The 26,059-nt window shown below is 40.4% G+C and overlaps 2 protein-coding genes across 3 annotated transcripts; both read left to right on the forward strand.

The window, feature by feature from the left end:
- The first annotated feature begins 1,874 nt into the window (after positions 1-1,874).
- LOC113148564 (asparagine--tRNA ligase, cytoplasmic-like) lies at positions 1,875-10,439 on the forward strand. Of its 2 annotated transcripts, none has more exons than XM_026340298.1 (15): positions 1,875-2,064; positions 3,210-3,292; positions 3,639-3,704; positions 3,798-3,890; positions 4,096-4,185; positions 5,183-5,261; positions 5,428-5,498; positions 5,644-5,730; positions 5,928-6,149; positions 6,994-7,193; positions 7,678-7,813; positions 7,948-8,061; positions 8,496-8,627; positions 8,988-9,119; positions 9,304-10,439. In XM_026340298.1, exons 1-15 carry the CDS (start codon positions 2,022-2,024, stop codon positions 9,433-9,435), a joined length of 1,680 nt encoding a protein of 559 aa, XP_026196083.1. In that variant the 5' UTR covers positions 1,875-2,021; the 3' UTR covers positions 9,436-10,439. The 2 variants fall into 2 exon arrangements, with proteins under 2 accessions (XP_026196083.1, XP_026196084.1); XM_026340299.1 differs by having other exon boundaries at positions 1,875-2,043.
- Positions 10,440-14,120: 3,681 nt separating this feature from the next.
- Positions 14,121-25,656, forward strand: LOC113148381 (ferrochelatase, mitochondrial-like). The gene is made up of 11 exons (XM_026340072.2): positions 14,121-14,329; positions 15,380-15,470; positions 16,737-16,856; positions 17,946-18,094; positions 18,565-18,699; positions 19,817-19,923; positions 20,231-20,329; positions 20,651-20,758; positions 21,557-21,721; positions 24,055-24,114; positions 25,519-25,656. The coding sequence occupies exons 1-11, from the start codon at positions 14,293-14,295 to the stop codon at positions 25,654-25,656; spliced, it is 1,209 nt and encodes a 402-aa protein (XP_026195857.1). The 5' UTR covers positions 14,121-14,292.
- Positions 25,657-26,059: the final 403 nt, after the last annotated feature.

Genomic DNA, 26,059 nt, shown 5'->3' on the forward strand with positions numbered 1-26,059 from the left:
ATCACATTTTATGACAAATTAATGCAGAAAACCATGAAATTCCAATAGGTTTAGATACTTTTTCTTGTTACTGTATATATAGGAGTTGGCTAAGTTGTGAGCATGGTGTTTATGTTTGTTGTGTTATGTTTATCAAAAAGACTTTTATTTCTATGAACTCTGTCACAGCTGCTGAGAGAGAGGTGAAACATGCAGCAAAGGTCCACTAGCCAGGTCTCAAACTGTGGATGTTGTGGTTGTAGTTATGTGCTACTGGACTGTTACTACCACATGACCTGTTTTTATTTTTAATGTGTCAGGTCTGGTATTTGATTGGAATCTGTTCTTTAACTTGGTAGTTTAAGGTGGTAGTTTCTTAATTTGAACAGCAGGTGGAGCTGTCGCATGAAACAATGGGTTGAGACATGCAACACAAATATCCTTCATGCAGGGTTTAACTGATACTAAAATGCATCATAGTGAGAATGTACTTCAGACTAGAAGAAGACAGGACTCCAGGATGCTCCAGCTGATCACTGCTATGCTGGACCTGAAGATGTGTCCTGTGATGTTTGCACTGGTAGAAAGCTGAAAGCCATCAAGTCCTGACTTCAGTGTCTGGTCTCTTACTGTGACCAACACATCCAGCCTCACTATAAGTCTCCCACTTCTGACAAACACAAGCTGGTTGATCCAGCTTAAGAAGTATCAGGAGAACATCTGTACAAGACAGTGCTACTGGGAGGTGAAGTGGAAGAGCCCGACGTTTTCATAGAAGTTGTATATAAGTGTATGAGCAGAGCAGGCAGAGAGATTGCATTTAGAATCAATGAGCAGTTTTGGGTGGTCATGAATTCAGACATAACAACATTAGAACTTCCATCTCAGGATTTCAGGATTCCACAAAAGGAGTGTTTTTGAATTATACCGCAGTTATTCTATCTTTCTATGCTGGTTCTGAGACATGCAGACATGCAGATCCACTTTACACAGTTCAGAAATCATGTGCTCACCCACTCTGTCCTGGATTTGGAATGTTTTATGACGTAGTCTCTGTTGAAATCTCTAGTGTTCAAACATGAAAGGCTGAAATAAAACACATGACAGCTTATTTACAGTGGCAAGAAAAACTTTGTGAACCTTTGTGAACACAAACATATATTGTTTGTGTACTATTATTTTAAGCAGACTGTGTTTTACTATTGTTGTGAGTTAGATGAAGATCAGAGCACATTTTATGACCAATTCATGCAGAAAACCATGAAATTCCAAAAGGTTCACAAAGTTTTTCTTGGCAGTGTAGAGTGTTTTGATGTGGTGCTGTCTGTCATTCCATCTTTGAAAATCATTTTAATAGTTATTATTTTGACTACTTAGTGTACTATAATATTACTCTATGTGTAACAGTTGAGAGATAAATTACATACCCAAAAGGAAAATGTTAAAAAAACAAATCAAGTTGTGTGATGTAAATTTGAAACAGTTAAAACAAAAACGTTAGGAATATGCTGGTGTAATGTTTCCATTTTATTTCCATCTATTTATTAAAATCTTTTTTACTAACTGTGCCATTTTAATAAATACAATTAAATAAATCAATATGTGTGCTATTATTTACCCTCCCTACCATCGTCTTTTATGCCTTTTCATATTAATTTTTATTTGGGATTTATTCTAGTATCACTCTTTCTTTTTATCCTTTCACTCTAAATGTGTTTCCTACGCTCGTTGACCTAATTGAGCATGTCGCAATTGAGTTGAAGTTAATTGACACGACACCGCACCAATCGGATTTATTGTTGTGGTCGTGACGTGTCCACGCTCACCAATCAGCGCTGGTGAAATGTCCCGAAAGGAAAAAGGCCGGCGGTCCAGTCACCGCCTCCTCTGTCGACTACTGCGGCACCGCTGACGTAAAGTTGCACGTCCGCGTTTAATAGGAGCCACTCGCCGACAGTAACGACTGGCTTTCATTTTATTTTTCTGAATAAATATTATAGAGGTTCCCCCTCCAAGTGGACTGTCGTAGCATCTGGGTTGACATGGCGGCAGAGATAACGAAAGGTGTGGATCAAATCTCAGTAGGTAAGGTGATAATAGCTTAGCCGGAGCTAGCTATCTGCGTTAGCTTGCAGAGACATGTGTGTCTTGCCTATTGCATCAGGTTCAGTGGTGTTAGCAGTTAGCATCAAGCTAACGCCGGTTTCTGATTTTGCAGGTCTGGTTCGATGTTATCTACACATTAGTAGCAGGTTTACCAGAGATCTTAAAGACTGTAGAATGAATGAAAGCCAAAGATAAAGACTGTGTGAGGCAGCTGTAGGCTAATATTTTGCCTTGACAGCTGTCAGTTTACAATGCAGCAGCTGAAGGGCTGTGTCACTTAGCCAGTTTGAGATATTCAGCAGGCTTTGTGATATATGTTTTTGTCTTATCAGCTGCTTCAGCACTGGATGTGCTTTGGATTTTGTCTACAAACCTGTCACCGTATGCAGGAGTAAGACACATTTGGGAGGTGTCGAGTTAGGTCCATATTAAATTCTTAAGTCATTGCATGTTTGGTTGGTGTGACGAGCTTTAAGGTGTCCTCACCTCAGAAAATCAAGTTAGTTTGTTACTGTTAATGCTGGTGGAGTTGTGAGAAAAAAGATTGGTGTGACCCTAACGTTGTATCAAACTCTGTGGCTAAGTGTAGTGAAGTAATCTCTCACTTTTGATCAGTAGATCCTTCTTATGGTTTGGGCTTATTGATTCTGGATCTACTCATTTGTTAGTTTTAAAACAGACATGGCATATGTAACATAGCTGACTGACTGTAAAGCTACAGATAACTAAGTTCCTTGAAGCATTTGTCCAGATTTAAAGTTGCTTCAAGAGGCGAATTTCTCAAATCTGACTCATCCATTAACAAGGAAAATAGACATTCCTGTATTTTTAAAGAATACTTTATTGATCCCCTTGGGGAAATTACTGGGGGGATCAGTTCTTGTTTCCTCAGCACTTCACACATCAGGAGTACAAATCAACCATAACTTTGATTTTGTTTAAAAAAAGGAAACAACTAAAGGCAAGGATGTTCTGACATTCTGTATTTGTTTTGTTGTCAGTATATTGTATGCCAGTCTGTTGGGTAATGTTTCAGTACTTCTTCTTTAAAAACAAGTACAATTATTTCCTTACACAGCTGGGAGCTGTAGTTTTATTATTCATTGTTCTCTCCTGTTTTTCAGGTGAGCTGTATGTGTCAGACAAATGTGGCAGCGACCAGGATGGAGACGGCACCGAGCAGAAACCCTTCAAGACTCCTCTCAAAGTAAGCACAGACCACTGTTGTTGACTGGGTACTGGCTGACTGTTGGTATTTTAGCACGAATGTCACTCTGCTGTTTATCTAGCCTTAGAAATCCAAAACTATTTCAAATTCCCAGTGTTTTGTGACCTTTCTCTGACACAGTTCTTTGTCTCATGTCTACTACTTTACTCATTCTCCAATAAGCTGTGTTTTCTGTGTCAGTTACATAACCCAGTTGCAGTCGTCTTGGTCTAGTAGGATGACTGATCTGCAGAGTTGATCCAGATGCTGAACAGATGAATGTGTCACTTGAAAGTTACTATTATTGATATTAGCTACATCAGTGTTTCTGGTCAAATCCTCACAGGCCCTGCAGTTTGCTGGGAAAGAGCCGTTCCCAACCATCTACGTAGAATCCCAGAAGGAAGGAGAGGTCAGTTGGGAAAAAAGTCACCTGTAACAATCCACTATCTCTGGATCTCTGAGCAACATTAATTTACTGTATTGCGTTTCCCATCCCTCTCAGCGTTGGGCAGTGATCTCTAAAACCCAGATGAAGAACGCAAAGAAGGCCTTTAACCGTGAGCAGATGAAGAGCGATGCCAAAGAAAAGAAAGAGGTGTGTGTTTCACTGTGTTCTTTACATCAGCGTCTGCTAGAAGAACATATTCTAATCAATGTTTTTTCCTACCGTCAGTGAGTTCTGTCAAAATGCTTTTCTCTTCGTGTGCAGTTTTACAGCACTCAAACTCAAATTCTTCTGTGTGTACGACCAAGAAGCAGCTGGCGTGTCTTTAAAGGTTTGCTAAATGTTTGTTGTGCAGGCAGAGGACAACGATAGAAGAGAAAAGAACTTAGAAGAAGCCAAGAAGATCACTATTGAGAAGGACCCCAGCCTGCCTGAGCCTGAGGGGGTCAGTCTTTTTATTTCGCACAGTCTCTGCTATTAAATGAGTCTTAATGTTCACATTAATGTTTAATGTTATTGAAAATAACTGCTTTAACATTTTCATATAATATATATTTGTTGTGTATCGTCATCATTTTTAAAGTAGTTTTCTACTTTATATTCAGTATATAAACACTGATTAAATGGTTTATATTACATTATAAATGGATATAAACATTTCAAGTTGGGGTGTAATGATTCTCCAAATATATGGTTTGGTTCAGACCTCAGATCAGTTTTTGTTTTTGTATTTTGGTGAGTTGGGGCCTCACAAAGCAAACAAACAAATCTCAGAATGCTTTGGGTTATGTTATTGTTATAGATAATTATATAGTTGACTTGGCTGACCGACTAGCAAAGCCTGTTAGCATCCTGTCACAAGTTAAATTACCACTAAAAGAGCTGACTGACAAGACAGGTGTGTCAGGAAAACTGTTCAACAGAAACATGAAAGACTTGCAAACTGTCTGTTTTATTAATTCTATGTTAATAGTGTAATAATTTAAAATGTTTGATTTTCAGTTAAATTGTCAGAATCGTGTCAGTTTTAAGTTCTAGAAACTCCTAGTTTCTTTTTAAAGCCTTTTTCCAAAGTTAATGAGTAGCTGTGTGACATAATACTGCTCTCAGTATTGAACTAAATAATCATGATTATGAACGTTGCCATAGTTGACCAGCCCACTTATAACTACTTGCTGTGCATTATATTGTATTATATTTATTAAAGTATTCTAACACTAAAACCCTCCTACCTGCAACTGGAAAACCTAGCAAATAAGACATAAGCGGTGCTGACTGAGGAGACAGAAATGAGAGCGGTATTGATCTTCTGATCTAATAAAACAAAGCAAAGGTCTAGTTTAACTATTAAACTCTTTTCCCAAACTAAATATTTAGTTAGATTTGAAGTGGGGAGTGAATATTTTTGCGATCTAAAGCGGAGCGATGACTGTGTTGTGCAGGTTAAAATCCACCTCCTGGAGTCAAAGAGAGGTCAAAGAGTCAAGGTGTTTGGATGGGTGCACCGTCTCAGGAGACAAGGTGAGAAGCATCAAAATGATGCTGTTTGTCTGTTATAAGGATGCAACCATTTTATAAAGGAATCAAACTGCTGAGTGTGAAGTTGTTTCAGTCATATCTGAATTCAGAGGGCACTTTAATTCTAAATAGCTGTTGAGATGAGTTTTTGTTGTTTTGTCTCCTACAGGGAAGAACCTGATGTTTATTGTTCTAAGGGATGGAACCGGTTTCCTCCAGTGTGTCCTGTCTGATAAACTGGTACAGCTTTATACATAACATCTCATTTTTAACATAGTTTACTTCAAATAGTTTAAGGCTTCGTACATAAAAAACTATATTCATCTCTAGCTGAGGTTTTATCTACCACTCAGTATTACTAACTCTGTTTTCTTCTTGTCTTCAGTGCCAGTGCTACAACGGGTTGGTGTTGTCCACAGAGAGTACTGTGGCTCTGTACGGGACTGTCACTCCAGTTCCTGAGGGGAAACAGGTAAACACCCTGCTGCAACAGTTAACACTTGCAGTACCTGTGGTTTGTGCATGGAAGCAAAGGAAGCCAGAACATCCTGAGAAATCTAGTTAAACATGAAATCAGCTATGTTTACAGTTAATCAGTGTTCGTTCTACTTTCAGTTTCAGTTGATGTTTGATTAAGGTCTTCACTGAGCTCTTGTCTTCCTCTCCCAGGCACCTGGAGGCCACGAGCTGCACTGCGACTTCTGGGAGTTGATCGGCTTGGCTCCGGCAGGCGGCGCCGACAACCTGCTGAATGAAGAGTCGGACGTGGACGTCCAGCTGAACAACAGACACATGCTGATCAGAGGGGAGAACGTCTCCAAGATCCTGCGAGTGCGATCCACTGTGACGCAGTGCTTCAGGGACCACTTCTTCAGCCGCGGATACTACGAGGTGAGACACACAGATTTTCAGCTTTGTTATTTTTCATGTCTGAATGGGAGAAAGATGTTTGTTTTGTGTTCCATTCAGTTTGATGTCGACAGAATAATCAGACTAGCTCCAGTCTTGGAACTTGGCTTCAGCATTTTTTAAATAAGCACCAGATCTGCTTATCAAATCACTTATTGAATATGTTGAAAGTAAGTTTTAAGTTTGTAAGATTTGTAAGTGTGTTGTAAACACGATAGCAAACAGTTGCTGAGCAGGTACTTTGTAGCAACACCTTCTAATTATTTTAATTAAAAAGAGAGGCATAAAGATGTGCTTTCCCAATTGAATGTTTTTAGTATGAAGCAGCAGAAGATAATGTTTACTTGGATTAGTGGACACTTGATACAGCTCTGTGAGCAATGCACACAATGTTGTTGGTGAGATAAAATTACAAAGAGTAACTATGAGCCTATATGAATCCCTTATCCATTAGAAATCACACTACAGTATAGTGAGGTAATTACAGAATGTGATGAAGAACATCACAGCTTTTGAAGTGTGATGCACTGAGGACTTAATATTTAACAACAAAAATACAGCTATTTCTATTCAAATCAAATTTTGTATCATTAAAACAGTTCTTTGGGTTTTGGACAATAGACAAAGAGCAGTCAGACATGTTTGTTCCTTTTGGCCGTGCATAAAGAAATCCACAATATTTATTGTGTAAAGCTGAAGTAGTCAATTAGAAATAAGGACCCTGCTGTCTCAGTGTTTTTGTGCTGGTCTGTGCAATTCAGCAGGCAGGTCTAAAAGATTCAGTGAATGGCTGACAGTTTTGTGTGTTTGATTTTTCCTGGTCTAGATCACTCCTCCCACACTGGTGCAGACTCAGGTGGAGGGTGGCTCCACGCTTTTTAACCTCAACTACTTTGGCGAGCAGGCGTATCTCACGCAGTCCTCCCAGCTCTACCTGGAGACCTGCATACCTGCACTGGGCGACACATTCTGCATCGCCCAGTCGTACCGGGCCGAGCAGTCCCGCACCCGCAGACACCTGTCCGAGTGAGTGCGCTGTCCAACATGTTCGCAAATCAAAATCCCAATCGTAATCAAAGTACACCAAGTGGAAATCTGTGTAGGAACTGAAACAAGGTGTCAGAGAAAAGTCAATTAGTAAAGGGATGACATTTATAGACATGTACTCCAGGTTTAAAATCAGCATAGTTGTCCTTAAAGTTTAGTATTTACTGACGGTCAGGGTTATTTCTTTATTTCCATATTCTGAAATATATATTTTATTTATAACATATTCATCTCTTTATTGTGTTACTGCAACAACATGGTACGTTAGGGCATGTTATCAGAGATGGACAACAACATACCATCAATATCAATGTGTAGCATTCTAGAGTGATAAATGATATTATTTCATACTATGACTACATCACAGCCACTGACTTTAGAGTTTGAATTGTAATCCACCTGCCTTCAGATTGATTGTGTTATGTGTAAATATTATGAAATATCATTTGTTTTCTGTTGTCAGGTACACTCACATCGAAGCCGAGTGTCCCTTCCTAACATTCGAGGATCTGCTGAACAGGCTGGAGGACCTGGTGTGTGATGTGGTGGACCGAGTGCTGAAATCGCCCGCCGCTCAGCTGCTCTACGACATCAACCCGGTACATCACGGTTTATTAGTTCATGGGACAGACTGCTTTAGTGTTTTTAGTCACACTTTATTTCCTAATAACAGTGATCTTCATCAGCACAGTTGACAACTAATACCTTGATATTAATACTGATTTTCCTCCAGAACTTCAAACCACCCAAGAGGCCGTTTAAGAGGATGAACTACACTGAAGCTATTGAGTGGCTCAGAGAGCATGACGTCAGAAAGGACGATGGCTCCTACTACGAATTTGGAGAGGTATAAGAACTGAACACACACACACACACACATCAAATAGATTCATCATGTTATCAAATTGAACATAAAAAATGTAGAAAAATAAATGGTTGCTGGCTGCTGAACTCCTGTGTCTTTAGACTCGGCATGCTTTCTGTTATAGGTGTGTTTCTCCAAGCACATGATTCACTTCCACAGGCTGTTTTCTCAGATCTTTCAGATCCACAAGACAATATAGAAATGTAACAGATGTATAATGTCCAGACTGTTTGTGTCGCCACATTGACTATTAGACTGCAAAGCATGGTGGGTAAAGGTTTGCGTCACTGTGGGTTTTTAGCAATAAAGAGAAATATTCGTTTTTGAAATAGTTGATGTTTTGTCATGGTGACCTCAGTATGGTTATTGATTTTATGTTTGGACTAATCTGTCTCTCTCTTTGTCATTTCTGTCAGGACATCCCTGAGGCTCCAGAGAGGTTGATGACAGACACCATCAACGAGACCATTCTCCTCTGTCGCTTCCCGGCTGAGATCAAATCCTTCTACATGCAGCGCTGCGCTGAGGACAAGCGCCTGACTGAGTCGGTACGAACCTCAGCTTTCACTGATGATTAACCCTGTGTGTCTGGCATTCATAGTGAAGAGAGTGTGTGACATGCAACATATGTCCCCTGCTGGACGTGAACTTACATGGCATTTGCAAAAACTAATCAATTTCTCATTTTGATATTCGCAAAAGAGCTTAAAGTCACAGTGCCTGCAAACTCAGACAGCTGGTCACGGACAGAACCGAGGATATAGTTGCTTACGCCTAATACTCCGTTGTAGATGTTAAATAAAGTTTAAAGCTATGACGTAAAAGCTGTGTAGGACACTCTGAAGTCATCCACTGCCAATATGCCTCGTTGTGCCTGATGTCCGCTAACAAACTGTTTAATATGGCAGGTCGACGTATTGATGCCAAATGTTGGTGAGATTGTCGGAGGCTCGATGCGTATCTGGGACGCAGAGGAGCTGCTGGAGGGATACAAGAGGGAGGGAATCGACCCGACCCCATACTACTGGTACACTGACCAGGTAAAGGGAAAAGAAAGTGCACTGTTTTTTTTGTCCCCTGTTGAAAATGTAGCGGTGCTGATGTGGATTCTGTAAATCTGTCAAGACGTCCCCTGGTTGTTTAGCGAGCTCTTGACTTGCTGTTTTATTGTGCTTGTTTCAGTAACTGTGTGTAATAACAAGCTGCTGTGTGGGTGTGTTTCAGAGGAAGTACGGCACGTGTCCTCACGGCGGTTACGGTCTGGGTCTGGAGCGTTTCCTCACCTGGCTGCTGAACAGACATCACATCAGAGACGTCTGCCTGTACCCACGATTCATCCAGCGCTGCCGACCTTGAACACACACTGACACACATTCTTAGTGTGAGTGTTTCTGGACCTGGCATGTGGCAGCGCTTCATGAGCCATAAAATGTGTTGTTAAATCAAATTAGAAAGAATTTGATGTTTCGTCCCTGCAGCTCTTTTACTTTCTGACAATGACAGAAATGCTTCTCTCATTAGCTCTGAATCAAATCCTGTGATGATGCTCGGTGGCTGATTATTTAACCTGCAACAAACACTGTAGTTTCATGTGATTGCACAGCGAGTGTGCAAGACCTGGAAAAACATCACATAAGGTCTTGGATGCTGCTTGTCAGCCTTCTCCACCTTAAATTCAGCGTTTCTTTTTCAACTTACTCGTTTGTTTTACAAACATTATCCACAAGGATGTGTAAAAATGAAAAATGAATTTAAAACATTACAAATATATTTGCAAGTCCTGTGGAAATGTGTAATGGCATTAACTGTAAGTTGAACTTTAAAGCCTTTAACATTTTATGTTACTCTAATCAACATCCAAACAGTTTTTTTTCTTTAATTAGCTGATATTTATCTACTCTCATCACTCAACTTAATTTCAAAATAAATGTTAGATTGAGGAGTCAGTTACTGTATTTAGTTAAACTGCCTTTGTTATTGATCTCAAACCTTAGAATAAATAGAATTATTACATCACCTGGAATCACAAACTGCATTCCCACACACACACACACACACACACACACAGCTGCTCCCATCATGACAGTACTGCATCATCAGTCTGGCTCTTTGGTGGTTTTGAGGTCAAATTTAAATGACAAACGCAACAGCAACGGTTTTGTGTCTTTTTCATGCACTTGGGGAACATTTTACTTCTGTATAAAAAGAATCAGCCGGGTCCTGAAAAACACTGCTGGTGTGGAAATGTGACAAAGGAGAGAGTCGGCCTCAGGGGGTCTCATCATGTTCGTTCTGTCTTCATCACAAAATACTCATCAACGTAATAAACTGCACTTAAATAAAATGTAATTCCAACGGTGGTTGTAGGCTGTTTCTTCAGTTTAGATGGTTGAGCTGTACACCTTTACTTTATTTTAAACATGATCACTACACCTTTTTATACAAACTGTTTTCAAGTCTTATATTTAAGAATTCAAAGTGTACCGAAGGTGTTGTAAACTGAAAATGCAAATAATTACATGTTAGAAAAGACTGTGACTGTCTTCATGTCTGTATGTTCAACATACAGAAAGATGGAGAAAATTGTCGGTACAGAAAAACCCACTAAGTTCACGGAAATAACTTGAAACTAATAGATAATAGATACAAATTTACAAAAAATTACTCGTGAAAATCAGACACTGATTTTGAGTTTGGGCTCAAATAAAAACAAACTAATGAAACTGGCCTGGACAAAAATGATGGACTAACTTCATATTTTGTTGCACAACCTTTTGAAGCTGCTCACTGCAATCAAGCAATTTCTGTAACTGTCAATGAGACTTCTGCACCTGTCCACAGGTATTTTATATCCACTCCTCACTAAAGGAAACTGCTCCTGCTGTCTCGCATTTAAACTGTTTCAGCTCTTTCCACAGATGTTTAATAGAGTTTACATATTGCTTTTGTCTTCTTGAACATAGCCAAGCATCCTTTATGTGTCGCAGTAGGTACAGTGTTCTTTTCTTAGCTTCATTTCTGCTTCTGCTGATGTGACTTGTCAAAAAGTTTCAGTTTTGTCTCATCTCATCATTCTCCCAGAAGCTTTGAGGCTTTGTGGAATCCTCCTCAGTCGTCTTCTATTAAGTTCACTTTAGCTCAGTCAGTGACTGATGGTGTGATCTGACTTCGATGTACCTTGACCTTGGATTTCACCTCTAATCTCTATGGAAGTTATTCTGGGTTCTTTAGTTACCATTTGTATTTTCTGTCTCTTCAATTGGTCATCAATTTTCCTCTTATGGCCACATCATGGGAGGTTGGTTACAGTGGATCTTAAACTTCTGAATATGTACAACTGTAGTCACAGGAACATCAAGCTGCTTGGAGATGCTCTTACAGCCTTTAGCTTTAACATGTTGGTCTAATATTTTTTCTAATCTCATGAGACAACTCACTCTTTAGCTTTCTGTCAACACAACAGAAGAATATACCGTAAACATGAATTTATTTTGACACAGACTACAATGTATATCAATACACTTTAAGTGTGTTATTAACTACATTGTCAAATTTTGAAATGGAATTTTGAAATAGAATTTTTCCATCGGTTTATACACAATAACCCACAATTCCTTATTTAAAAAAAAACATTGCAAATTATTTGGAAATAAGCAGAAATCTTGTAAGTTTTCAGTTTGCTCCACCTGTGGCAGAATGAACTGACTGGACAACAAACCTAAAACTTAAACCCATCAAACTACTGAGTAAAATGTACAATTTCATGTAATATTAGTAAAAATGTACTTATTCCAACCAATCAGCAGCTGAGCATATTCACTTTTCCACAAATGAAAATCCAAACAGACAAAGTGCAGCAACATTGTCTGTGCAGTGAAGACAAGCAGACACACAATATGTATGCATGAGGACACTCCGTGTACCGTGTACAATGTCTGTTTAGCTACTGTCGGTGTTTCCTCTTTGGTTTTGTTACTCAACTCACAAAGTGATTTTAAACAGGAACAAGGAAACTGCAGCTCTTACAGTAGTTCGTAAAAACCTGGAAGGTGAAAAGGAATCTGATCAGGTTACAAACAGCATGGTTGTTTGTTAACATTATATCGGCCCCTAGAGAATTTTCTTTTCTTTTCAGTTTTATGTATCAGTATTGCTTTTTTACGACACGGGTTTGTAGTGATTTCAGATACATAGCTGACCAGTTCATTCAGAACTTTTATCATTTAAAGCCTATTGAAGAGGAGTAATCTGGTTAATCAGTCAGCAGATTGGAAAGTATTTTCACAAATGGAGAACACTCAGCACCGTTGTTACCCTCCCCAGGAGTGGTCAACCAACAAAGATCCCACCAAGAGCAACCTGATAAACCAGAAAGATGCTGACAGTATGTTTTGTTGACTGATGAGACCCAAAATAGAACTCATTGGCTCAAATGTGAATTATGTTTGGCGACAAGCAAACTCTGCATTTCAACATACGAGCTGATCCCATGAGTGAAACACGGTGGTGGCAGTGTCATGATCTGGGCCTGCTTTGCTGCCTCTGGACCAGAATGCTTATCATCATTGATGGAGCTATGTGAGTTCTGAGTTGTACAAACAAATTCTAATGGAAAATGTCACAGTATCCATTTGTGAAAATAAATGGATCATGCAGCAAGACAAAAACCCTAAACATACAAGTCTTTCTACCAAAAAATGGTTAAAGCAGAAGAAATGTAATGTTTTGGAATGGACAAGCATATATAAATATTGCAGAAGGAGCTGAAGCAGACAGTTCATGTAGGAAGCAAACAAACATCCCTGAGTTGAAGGTGTCCTAAGCCGATGTGCAGAGCTGATATACATTTACTGGAAATGTTCTGGAGCGGCTGTGACTCAGGAGGTGGAACCATTGTCTACCATTAATTGAATGGATGCCATTCCCGGCATCCTCCTGTCACCTGTCATGTGTCTTGTCTTGCAACATACAGATTTATAGTGAGTCAGGTCAGCTGAAGCGCTAAACTCTAAAGGGTTCTTAAACTTTTTGACCACATAGCGACCACCTGACAGTTTTACAGGTCTTTATATGATAATCTTAATTTTACAGGGAGTCACCCTTTCTCTCCTTTGTCTCTTTCCTCCTTCCTTACTGGACCTGATGTCTGTGCGCTGACTGATTAACTATCTCTTTGAACACACACACACACACACACACACACACACACACACACACACACACACACACACACACACACACACACACGATTCTCTGTGGGCGTGACCGGCCAGATCATGGGCGGGGTTATCTTGTAATGTAGACGAACGTTGATGTGACGCCACACTAAGATAACACTGTGCGTCAAGTTAACCAGCGTAAACGAGCGCGTCACCGGAAATGTGTTACAATTGCCTTAATAATAAAACATTAAAAGACAGACGTAAGTTATAAAACCAGAGAGTACGTAAAGATTAAATATAGATATTCAACACTGGCATTACATTAAATGTATACTGTAAATGTCTACTATATATAAAACAAGGCTTTTAGACACGTTAGGGTTAGCATGTTTAGAGACACAGGCCTATTTTATTTAAGTGTTATATTTATCTGCTATTTTATTCTAAAATTATCTATTATTATTTAATTTTATTATTTCATTTCCTACAGTAATATAGTCATCATCAAGTCAGACTTTTTTGTATTTTTAAAATATTGACATCTTCATATTTCCTTTATATTATACAGTTTTTACTTGCATATTTGTATTTTTATTAAGTGTGTGTAGTTGACCTATTATCTTTTTTCTGTCATTATTATTCAACCTCGTTTTTTGTAAAACAACAAAGCAGTTATTTTTTTCTTTTTTGTTCTATTATTATCATTTTACTTCTTCATTGTTTTATTAAATAAATCGAAATGAGTAAAATCAGTAGCTATGCTACAAATCAATGGGATAATTGTCCAGCTCGCATCTAAAATGTTGCATCATCCTACGTTCGTCGACAGTGGTTTTATTTTGAAAGAGAAGAACGGAAATACTAAAGTTGTCGCTCAGGCTTGACAGGAGTCCTTCCGACCAGCCGGTGGTAGCTGAAGGAATCTGGTTGAGACACCGGACTGTCCAGCGACTCACTTACAGGGGTAGAGCTGCTGAGAGCCGACATAGAGAGCCTTCATTTCAGCGGCAGGACGGACTTTTCTCTGCAGTGCTAACAGGAAACAAGTACGATGGCAGTCCTGGGCAGCGCCGGTCGCTTGATTCAATGTGAGTGTGGCTAAGTTAGCCTGATGAGAGGTGTGCGGGGAAAGCCTCAAGTTCAATGATGTCGGTCTGAATGTAGTGTGACGGAGTAAAGTGGGCCAGTGGCCCTGTGGAGCAGTTTAAATCCAGTTTCAAGTGTCAGAGTGGTGTAGTTTGGTGGAGCGTGGTGAAACTCTATAACATGCCTCTGACATTGGCGTCAACATTTCGTAAAGTTAGAAAGGAGATGGAAACTTCACTTCCTGCCAGGACTTTCACAGTTTGACTATTGTTGTAACGCAGCATCTGTGACTTACATTTTTGCCTTTTAATATTATTAACATGTCTTTAGACACACTTTACTAACTCCCTCATTGGGATTCGTGCATGTTTGCCATTTGGAAGGTGCAGAATCATAGTATTTGCAGACTTTTGACCTCCGATATGCCTTTATTCTACAAACAAATGACAGTGTTTCCGGTTAGTCAGCCGCTAACGGGCGGTGTTTTGACGCAGCCCAACATTACTGTAGATTACTGTTAAATGTTAATGTTATATAATGGACTTATCCCGTACTTGTGCTGCATTTAGTAACATCCAGAGGATCCATAAATACTACACGTGGCCGTCAACGCTCAGTGTATTTACAAGTAACAATGAGCTGAACATTTTGACGGAGTTACACAATTCCAGCGTTGTGAACTTGCATAATATCAGCAGGCCTCCTGGCGGCGCGTCGTGGTACTGCAGCCCGCGTTATGAAAGTGAGTGTCATTGCACAGTAAAGAGCTGCATGTGGATAATCACATACAGAGGAAGACTTTGAGGTCTGTGTGTCCACTGGATCACTCTTTTGTTATTTCACACACTGCTGTTGATCACAGTGATGCTAATTATTACAGTGTGTTCTGGGTCTCTTACAGTGACCTCATACGAAAGGTCATTGAAGATCAACCCTGTCTTCACTCTCTGAGCTGTAAACATAACTTATACACACAATCGAGTAAAAGAATGATTAGGTAGATCTGTGAGAAATGAAAGAGCGAATAACCTTTTTCTCTTTTTGTCCATTAGTTGCCAGGAGCAGCGTCAGTCTGAGTGTGAGGAGACGCTCCACCGCTGCTGCTTTAGCCCAGACTGCGAGTCCAGAAACACAAGAGAACAGGTGACACACACACACACACTCAAACACATGCTGTTAGACGTCCGTGCGTCTGTGGCTGACAGTCACTGACTGTCTGCTTGGTAACGCTGCTGTTAGTTGGCATTCATGAGCTCAACTGACACCTTTACCTGTGTGTTTCTGCCACAAGCAGAGCATCTCGGCGTGAGAGCAGAGCATTACAGAGGTGGGGTGATGTGAAAATGGTTTGATGAGGAGAAATCAACAGGAAATTATAATAGCATGATTTCACCTAGCAACATCAGTGGTTAGATTTGGTCACGTATATCAGAAATGGCTGATCTGGTTCACGAGTGCTGGCTTTTTCCTTAAACGTGTATGGTTATTGTTTTACACTGGAGAGAAAAAGTCCTGATTTCATGCATATATTGGTTTTGAAATATGTTATGATCTTCACCAAAGACTTGTATAACTGTCAGCAAGCTCTACACAACATCCAGTAGGAACTTTGGACCATTCTTCCTCACAGAACTGCTTCAGCTGAGACATATTTTCAGTACTTCAGCTTGCACACAGACACCCTGACAATATTCTGGAGGTTATCTTTATAAGCCTGGGAATTCATATTCCCCTACACAAGTCCAGATGTAGCAAAACAGCTCCAACCGTGACACTTCACCTTCACCTACTTTTCATGTTGGGTGGCTGTTAAAAGTCAATCCACAATATTTTTCTCAGTAGCGTTATCAAGGGTCACAGTGCTCTTTGGCAAGAATTACCACCTCAGGGTTGGATGCCTCCACCACACGGTGAACTCACAGCTTACACGATTCATATTCTTAGTGGACATTGCTGAAATAGATGTTTACAAGCTGACATAAGCTAATGTGAAGGACTTGAGTTAGCATTCACAACACAAGCTAACATTAGTTGGTTGAGGTAACAGGTCCAGGTTGGTGGGACAAGCTAACATTAGCAGCTGACAGTCGGATCACATTTAGGGCTTTTAAATCAAGTGTAACATTTTCATAAGATGTCTTTGAAACTGACTGAAAGCTGTGTTTATTAGCAATAAACCTTATTTAGGACCTGGATTTTGATGCAGCATAATAATCAAGACATAAGCAATCCATAATCCACAATACCCTGCGCTGCACTAAGATTGTAGCAATTATTCTTTAATTAATTAATTAATTAATTAATACACAGTAATAGATATTGATCATTAATAAGCTGGACGTCATCTTTGCGGGGACTCAAGTTATTGTTGGATATGAATTACTGAAGATCAATGTCTTGCATCTGCAGGAAACCTAAGACCGGCATCCTGATGCTGAACATGGGAGGACCCGAGAAACTAGAAGATGTTCACGACTTCCTGCTGCGGCTCTTCATGGACACAGACCTGATGAAGCTCCCTGTACAGAAGTATGTTCCATAAACACACACACAAACACACACACACATACAATAGCCAGGGACTTTTACAGCTAAAAATATCATTGCAAAATGATAGCTGACAAAATGTGATCCTTGTAATCACCGGAGGACACACACTCTGTTCAAACAATGTGTAAACATGTGTTAGTGCATCTTGGACGAAGCACATGCTGAATGTGTATATGTTTATATGTTTTTACTACATATTAAACTGAGCAGAACAGATAGGGAAGTTGGTTGGGTCACAGCTCTGAGCTGTGTCTCTGTTTCATAATAAGTGAAGGTGAACCAACACAGTGCTGTTTCTGAGGACAGCTCTCTGAACCAGATAAAAGCAGCTGCTCTGAACTCCATAAATAAAGAACATGAACCCATGCGTAGCAGACTGGATATGAACAGTGTTAACAATCAATCATTTTATGACCCCTCACATTTATTTTGGGACCCTTTGAGGGTTTTTAAGTTTTACATTGAACAGTTTTTAGGCACGTGAGACCCTGCCTGCAGCTCATTTAAAACATTAAGATTCAAAATAGCGATAAGATCACAGTACATCTGATGTTATTTGTGACTTTAAACTGAAAGAGTGCATTGTTTATAGTTTAGTTTGTTTGTCTCGTTGCTTTTTTTTTTTTTTTGAGACTGTTACAGGAATCTATTTATGTGCATAACTCTCCTGTGGAGCTGACACCACCCGTACACAAACGTGATGGTTCTCTCTCAGTCAGCATGTGTGAATATTAAATAGTGGGAAAATAAAATAATTACATGTGCTGTATTAGCATGCTAACTTGCCAAACACACTGTCAACATTGCCTATTGTAACATCAGCATGTCAGAAATGCTTTTTGTGAGCGTGTTAGCATGCTGATGTGTAGCATTTAGCTCGAAGCAGCTTTGTACCTAAGTGCAGCCTAAGTGTAGCTCAGAGTAGCTACTGTAGAATTTCTGTTTCCTGTTCAGTTGTTTCAGGTCAGATTTTCCTGCTGATGTTGTTAATTTGACCTTTGTCTGTTCATGTGCTGTAATTAAATCAAAGAGCGCTATAACATTTCTAACCTGTCCTCTCCACCGCAGTAAGCTTGGTCCGTTCATAGCCAAGCGGCGCACGCCAAAGATCCAGGAGCAGTACAGCAAGATCGGAGGGGGCTCGCCTATAAAACACTGGACTTCTATGCAGGGAGAGGGCATGGTGAAGCTGCTGGATGAGATGAGTCCTCGGACAGGTGAGACAGAGGGAGGATCTTCCTGCCTGTCAGAAGCCTCAATCCTCCTAAACCCATGTCATGGACAGTTTGTTGTTCATGTTCTTGTTCTGATTTGGGAACTTGTATTATTTTAAATTAGAAAACTAAGCTGAGCTGCTGGTGCTGCTAGCAGCAAATTGTGTGTGTGAGGTAGAGATAGTGAAACAGTGAAGGAGTGTCATCACACGCCGGCAGCACAACCTCACTGATAAGGACAGGAACAGTCCAACTGACCAGATGAATTGGTTCACTCATTCAGACAGTGAATGACATGTTCAACAGTCTCTGCAGTACCTCGCCTTCATTATCCTCACAGCATTCATTTGATGATTCAGCTATTCACATAAACCTGTAAACACCAGAAGAATGGTTTTTGTAGCCACATTTAGTCGAGCATTAAAACCATTATTAACAAGTGGCTGATGTTTACTGATTTTCTGTCTCATCAGCTCCTCACAAGTTCTACATCGGTTTCCGGTACGTTCACCCGCTGACGGAGGAGGCCATCGAAGAAATGGAGAAAGATGGAGTGGAGAGAGCTGTGGCCTTCACACAGTATCCTCAGTACAGCTGCTCCACCACAGGTGACTGTCAGATAACAGGGTTTTTCAGTGCTGCTGCTAATGATGAAAATGACCACTGGTCATAATCCACATCCTACAATTTAAGTCACATGTTCCCAATGATCACATGACCTGTAGTGACTGAAAGAAAAACACAAATGGAAATAAGTTGCAAAAGACATTTGTGTCTGTTAAAGTCGCCACACCCGCGGCGTTGTCTGCCCTGTTTGTCTACGATAAGGACCCAATCTCCCTGTTGCCAGATGGTCTTGTTGGATGGAGAGACTTTTGAATTATGGAAGTTCATCCAAGAAGCTTCCATGTAAATGAGCATTAGTTAAATGTTCATGTTTCAGGTTTCACTGTAGTTATCAAGCATGTTTAGCAGAAGTTGCCGATCACATTAGTGTTTCAGAAAAAGCACTTTAAGACAGACCACATGGTCAGCAGTGTACATTTCTATTCCCTGGAATAGAATAGAATAGTCATTTCATGACTCAGGGCCCTGCAAGACTTGACAGGATGGCAGATGTTACAGGGGCAGGCTTTTTTCCCCAGATACTAGATATGTTGCGTAAAACATGTCCAACTGCTTAATACATATAATATACAATTTAAACATTATGAGCACCCCCCTGCCTTTTTACCTCTGCAGATCTGACTACCTCCACCACAACCCCAGCACACTGTTCAGATGGTGTTTCCCACCTTTACAGTTGTGTTTCCAATAGTGAATCCCTCCATGGTTGGGGATTGGGCTTACATTAGGTGAACGTGTAGTAGAGTTAGCTGGATGGAGTTAAAGTAAGGGTGGGGGTCTTGTTGAACAAATAGGCTGGTAATGTTTTATTTTTTTTAATATTGTTGTTGGGGTGTTCCTTCTCTAGTGTTTTGACCCTGATCCTGATCCAGATTCTTTAATATTTGGTGTCTGCTAATGCTGAGTCGGACTCTTTACTTATTTACCTACATGCAGAGGTTCACAATCGTGCTCCTCAAAACCCACTGTCCACCCTGTTTTCCATCTAACCCTGCCCTACTCACTGCTGAGAGTTCAATAAAAGCAGGACAGGATATTGATGGACTTTATTTTAGCTGATGCAGATCCTGATCATTTCCTTGGTTGTTGTGTGAACAGGCAGCAGTCTCAACGCCATCTACCGTTACTACAGCAACAGAGGCGACAGGCCAAAAATGCGCTGGAGCGTCATTGACCGGTGGCCCACACACCCTCTGCTGGTGGAGGTTAGACACACACACACACACACTCACACATACACACACAAACACACAAAGTGAAGCTAGTCCCCACTAGGCTCATCTTCCTCTAAACTAAAAAGTCAAACGTTGTGGGGGGGGTATCAACTTGGCTGGTAACCATAGTAACGAACAAGCATGACTGTACAGTATGTCAGCATGTTAAGTATGTCACTTTTTTATTTTAGTTGAACAAAATGATATTTTATCTCTTTAGTCAGCTTTTTAGAAATATTAGACATAATGCAAATGTGTGTCTGTGTGTTTGTGTGTGTGTGTGTGTGGGTGTGTTTAGTGTTTCGCAGAACACGTCAATAATGAGCTGATGAAGTTCCCAGAAGAGAAGAGAGACGATGTTGTCATCTTGTTCTCAGCACACTCACTGCCTCTGGCTGTAAGTACAAACTGCTACTGCTGATACCGATACTACTACTGCTACTGCTACTACTACTACTACTACTACTACTACTACTACTACTACTGCTGCTGCTGCTAATAGTACTATTGATGCATTGTACTGATAAAATGTGACTGTCCTGATACACATAATGATAATAATAAGAGATCTAGCACCAAATTCCTTCAAATAGTCTATTTCATCTGTTCACTTTAAATAAAACCTGCATGCAAGTTTTTCACAGCTAGTGTAGAACTGATTCTGGCTAGAACCAGGTTTACCTGAGTGTTTTCTGTGTGTGTGTGTGTGTGTGTGCAGGTTGTAAACAGAGGTGACCCGTACCCTCAGGAAGTGGGAGCCACAGTTCAGAGAGTCATGGAGAGACTGGGACACTGTAATCCCTTCAGACTGGTGTGGCAGTCCAGGGTGAGAATACACGTACACACAATCAACACACAACACATGTGTAGTAAAGTTACATTATAACTCATATGGTATTAATGGTAGATTATTCTTATTTGGTACAGTGTAATTTCATTGTTAGGTTGGGTAATAACCAACCTGTCTGATAATGACATTTCTGCAAGACTCTTTTTAGCTCGGTGTTTCTTTACAACAATGTTTTAATGTCACCACAAGATGGAGCTACGTGACTGTCTAAAACTGTAGTGAACCTCATTATAACAAGGCGACGACACATTACGACATTCACGCGGCTCAGTAAGGGTTTATGTGGAATAGAAGTGGTCTGGGAAGTTGTTGGCTACACGTAGAGCATTCTGATTAAGCATCTGGATCTTATATTTATTGCACAGCTCAGTGGAGTGCAGATGATTTTGTTTCTAACAGGTTTGTCGACGCTCTTCCATTTTAACCAAAGTAGAAGCTGGCATGCGCTGGTCTGCAGAAAGTTTCATCCCTTATCTAGGAATTGTTGACATAGGTATTTCCAAGGCATATACCTAGTTAAGCATAGAATGCAGTTTTATAGGTTATTTATACTTCTTGAATAGAGTCTCATATAGTTTTTAAAAAACTCCTTTTTCACCTCTTTGAAAAAAAAGAGAAAGCTCTGTGGTCCCATAAAATATAGTTTGTCCTCAGTGTGGCATCAAGAGTCATTATTCTCTCTGCAAACATTTACAAGAATTATGGAAACACGAGGAGTATTTGCTTATATTTTGTCTGTATCCCAGTATTCTCTCATCACGTGTTGTCTCTCAGGTGGGGCCCATGCCGTGGCTCGGCCCACAGACAGACGAAGTCATCAAAGGTCTTTGTGAACGGGGGAAGAAGAACATCCTGCTGGTGCCGATAGCCTTCACTTCGGACCACATAGAGACCTTACATGAACTTGACATCGAGTATGGACAGGTGCTGGGGGAGGAGGTAAGGACGTTCATTTTACCACCATTATCAGGTAGTTCCCTCAGACTTGTCAGCTTCTATCTGTACAGTTTATTACAGAAAGTGTCCTGTAGTTGTCCTGATAGGACAGGATGAAAGTTATGAAATTAAATGTTTCAGACTTCAAAGGACAATTCAGGTATTTATCTGACAGAGGTAGAAGAAGTACTCTCTAAGTAAAAAATAGCAATACCACAGTGTACAAATACAGGAAGACCTATGAAGAGGAGACCTACAGTAAATCTCACAATGACAGAAACACAAGAGGAAAACCTGGACACTGGTGACTTGTTGATCACAATGTTGTAAGACTGATTTAGAATTAGGACTAAGATTAGAATTTGTGTTAGGATCAACAAACTGTAGTTGGAGTGTTTGAGAAAGAACGTGTGTGTGTGTGTGTGTGTGTGTGTGTGTGTATGTGTATGTGTGTGTGTGTGTGTGTGTGTGTGTGTGTGTGTGTGTGTGTGTGTATAAAGGCACCAGTGAGATGACCAACAATCAATCTGGCTGGTGCCATGAAGACACACAGACCTTTTTGTACTTCTTTACTTGTGAGAGACATGTCCTGAGTTATCCAGAGGTCCTCACTATACAAACATGTCATCACCGTCCAAGCATGTCCTCATTGTTCATAACTGTTCTCATTATCCGAACATGTCCTTCGTGTGCAAACATGTTATTTTCTAAACATTTCCTTATTGTCCTGATTTTGTAAACATGTGCTCGCTGTCCATACATTTTTTCACTGTATAAATACACTGCCCATCCAAAAAAGAAAGTCACACACACCTTTGTGTGTTGAACCACCTTTAGCTTTGATTACAGCGTGCATTCACCGTGGCATCGTTTCAATAAGCTTCTACAGTGTAACAACATTTATTTCCGTCCAGAGTTGCATTAATTTTTCTCAATTGGGTTAAGGTCTGAACTCTGTTGTGGCCAATCCATGTTTGAAAATTATGTGTCATGCTCCCTGAACCACTCTTTAACAATTTGAGCACGATAAATCCTGACATTTGTCATCTTGGGATATGCCCGTGGCATCAGGGAAGAAAAAATCCATTGATGGAATAACCTGGTCATTCAGTATATTCAGGTAGTCAGCTGACCTCATAACGTCGCTGAACCTCGACCTGACCAACTGCAGCAACCCCAGATCATAGCACTGCCCCCACAGGCTTGTACAGTAGACACTAGACATGATGGGTGCATCACTTCACCTGCCTCTCTTCTTACTCTGATGCGTCCATCACTCTGGAACAGGGTAAATCTGGACTCATCAGACCACATGATCTTCTTCCATTGACAGTTCTTAAACTAGTTTTAGTTGTTTCAGCAGTCTCCTTAGATGATTTCTTTACTTGATGTCAATAATTTAACTCTTCTGAAACATCTTTTTCACAACCACAGGATGTGTCTTCAGACATGGTTGTTTAAGAAATGAGAAGCTATTCACTGCATCAGTTAGGGTTAAATAACTTGTTGGCAGCTGAAATATAATCATCCATGCAGTAATTATCTATTGAGAGGCTTTTACCTGTTTGTTTAGTTAAAACCAGATGTCCCCACATGTCCTCAGTGTCCAAATGTGTCCTTACTTTTCACGCATTTCCTTTTTGTCCTGATTTTTTTCCATAAATGTTCTCACAATCCAAACAACATTCAAACATTTACTCATTGTTCAACATTGTTCTCGCCGTCCATAAATATTACTATTATGCTGTCCAAACATGTCTTCAGTCTACAGACATTTTTTAAATTTCCAATTGTATTCCCTGTGTCTGAAGCTGACTAATTTGTCCAATTATTTTCTCATTATCCTCGCTTTGCAAAAATGTCTTAACTGTCCATAGATGTCCCATCTTTTCCAAAATGTGACGATTGCTCATGCTCATGCCCTACTTGTCTAGAAATGTTCTCACTTTTAAACTCATAAAGGCAGAAGTCCTCACACACACACATACACACACACACACACACACACACACACACACACACACACACACACACACATACACACACACACACACACAGGCACACAGACTGCCTGGACCTCTTCAGTGTGTCCAGAGTGGAGAAAAGTTTCACTCCAAAATAAAAGCTGCTGTTAGAAATGATTGGAAACAGAGAACAAAATGAAAACGCTTTTTACCACACGTCAAACGTTATTTAATGACATTTTTTTGTAGAAGCTGTCTGTAATGGTACATTTACTTTTATTTGAAGTGGTTCTTGTGAAATATGCTGACTTTGTATGCTTTGGTTAGTCGCAGAAACTAGTGTGACCGCTTGTTCTTTCTTCCTGTTGTCAGTGCGGAGTGGAGAACATCAGGAGAGCAGAGTCGCTGAATGGGAACCCCCTCTTTATGAAGGTACATTTTCACACTGTCTACTAATGCATACATTTACACAAATACTCTGGGTAACTATGACAACATTTAAATGGAGTCATCACATTTTATGAGAAATATGTGGTTTACAGGAGTGAAAGAAAGAATAAATAAAAGTAGGGAACACAGTAGGAAGACAGGCAGGGCTCTAATAATAGAAAAGGAGACAGCAGCAGAAGGTTGTGTGAAGTAAGTGAACTCTAGGCAGGAGATGGTCAATAAATGGATTCCTCCCTCCTTCCTTTTCCCTTCCCCCATTCTGTCCCTTGTCTCCTCTCTTCTTTACATCCCGTCTTCCTTTCCCGTCTCTCCTCCCTCCTTCGCTCCATCCTCAACCCTGCAACCTTTCTCACAACAGGCAACTCCTCCAGCTGTAACAGCCCTGTATGCGTGTGTGTGCATGTGTGTGTGTGCACACAAGGTTTATTAAAGGAAGGGTGCAGATCAATGGGAACCTTTAGAGCTGACTACAGTAGAACTGAACCGCCCGGCTGGCTGGCTGGTCAAACCCGCCACGCTCAGAGACCCCTCGCCAAGTCTCTGAGTGCATGTGTGTGTGAGAGTGTATAAATCAATATCCAGAGGATGATTAGTTGGTAGTTACTGAAGGATGGTTTCCTCGGTGTGGTTTTAGTTTCTCAGTGAGCTGCATCAGTGTGCTGCCTTCTGCAAGCAGCAGCCACCGGAAAATAAAGAAAAATACATTTATCACAATTTTCACTGCAGAGCCTGGCTGTTCATTTTTGATTAACCCTCCCTCAGATTGCTAACTTGTATGGTTTACTGTGGTTTATTCATTTCAGTCTACAATTTCAACATTCTTACACTTGAATTTTCACAAATGTATTTATATTATATTTGTAATGAAGCCAAGCTAGCTTTGTAAATCAGTTTCTTGTCTGCATGCTAAGCTAAGCTAAAAAGATTCTTGTGGTAGTGGAGAGTTTTTGGCCAGAGGTGAAAACCACTGTCCTACTTGTTTTCAAACCATCGCCTCACTTAAAACCTCTGATCCAGGTAATCAGCAGTGGGTAGGGCACTGATAGTTGGAAAACAAGCAGGGCAGTGGCTCTCAAGGACCTGGATTATTAACCCCTTTACATCTTGAGGGCCAAACATATTCTTACTTTCCAAAAATGTCTTCACTACTGCACGTCTGCAGTACTCTGAGAAGGCGCTGTGTGGGTTGTTTTAGTTTGAATCAAGCTGTGAACAATGAGCAATTAATGAAGGAAACATGATGCTTCTGCGTTGTTGCTGTAATTAAACTTTTATTTCACTGACAGAAACAACACCAGCTGGTCACAGTGCTGAAGAAGAGAAAAACATTTCTGTATCTCTCTCTCTCTTTCTCAATATTGAGTGTATATTGTTTGTCCTGTCCAGGCTCTGGCAGATTTGGTACATTCCCACCTGAAGTCCAACGAGCCATGCTCCCGTCAGCTGACCCTTCGCTGCCCGCTGTGTACTAACCCCACCTGTGGAGAGACCAAGGCCTTTTTTGCCAACCAGAAACTGTCATAGAGATGAAACGCACACACTCTGCCCTGATACTTTGAATCCTGCAGCAGAGCTATCTGTGAAGAAACCCAAGGCCTTGTTAATTCAGCAGAAGCTTCATACACGCACAGAAAGCAACCACTGTTTCCCCAGCAAGAGTGTCAGTTCCAGAGGACATGTAATATAAGGAAATGGTTTCTGCAAATCCACTTTGTCCATTGTTTGATTGCACCTGTTGTTGCAGCTAGTTGGATAGAAGGCGTTTTGGTCTTTTCGTGGGATTTGTGGACACAATGAATATCACAAGATTTATTCTTTAAATGGGCCAAAGGAAACCCAATACTGGTCAGTCATAATGTTGAGTATTCCTTAATGTGTACATTGTAAAGGTTAAGCTCAAATTGGTTATCAAATGAAAACCTCACAC

Source organism: Anabas testudineus, chromosome 22 (assembly GCF_900324465.2).
Source record: "Anabas testudineus chromosome 22, fAnaTes1.2, whole genome shotgun sequence".
In the NCBI taxonomy this organism is placed as follows: Eukaryota; Metazoa; Chordata; class Actinopteri; order Anabantiformes; family Anabantidae; genus Anabas; species Anabas testudineus.

Bases quoted from the DNA above. Each gene is read 5' to 3' on its own strand.
- LOC113148381 (XM_026340072.2), top strand. From the start codon at position 14,293: ATGGCAGTCCTGGGCAGCGCCGGTCGCTTGATTCAAT. The intron at 16,857-17,945 runs GTATGTTCCATA...TCTCCACCGCAG, and splicing joins ATGAAGCTCCCTGTACAGAA to TAAGCTTGGTCCGTTCATAG. The intron at 19,924-20,230 runs GTTAGACACACA...GGGTGTGTTTAG, and splicing joins CACACCCTCTGCTGGTGGAG to TGTTTCGCAGAACACGTCAA.
- LOC113148564 (XM_026340298.1), top strand. From the start codon at position 2,022: ATGGCGGCAGAGATAACGAAAGGTGTGGATCAAATCTCAGTAG. The intron at 5,731-5,927 runs GTAAACACCCTG...TTCCTCTCCCAG, and splicing joins CAGTTCCTGAGGGGAAACAG to GCACCTGGAGGCCACGAGCT. The intron at 9,120-9,303 runs GTAAAGGGAAAA...GGTGTGTTTCAG, and splicing joins ACTACTGGTACACTGACCAG to AGGAAGTACGGCACGTGTCC.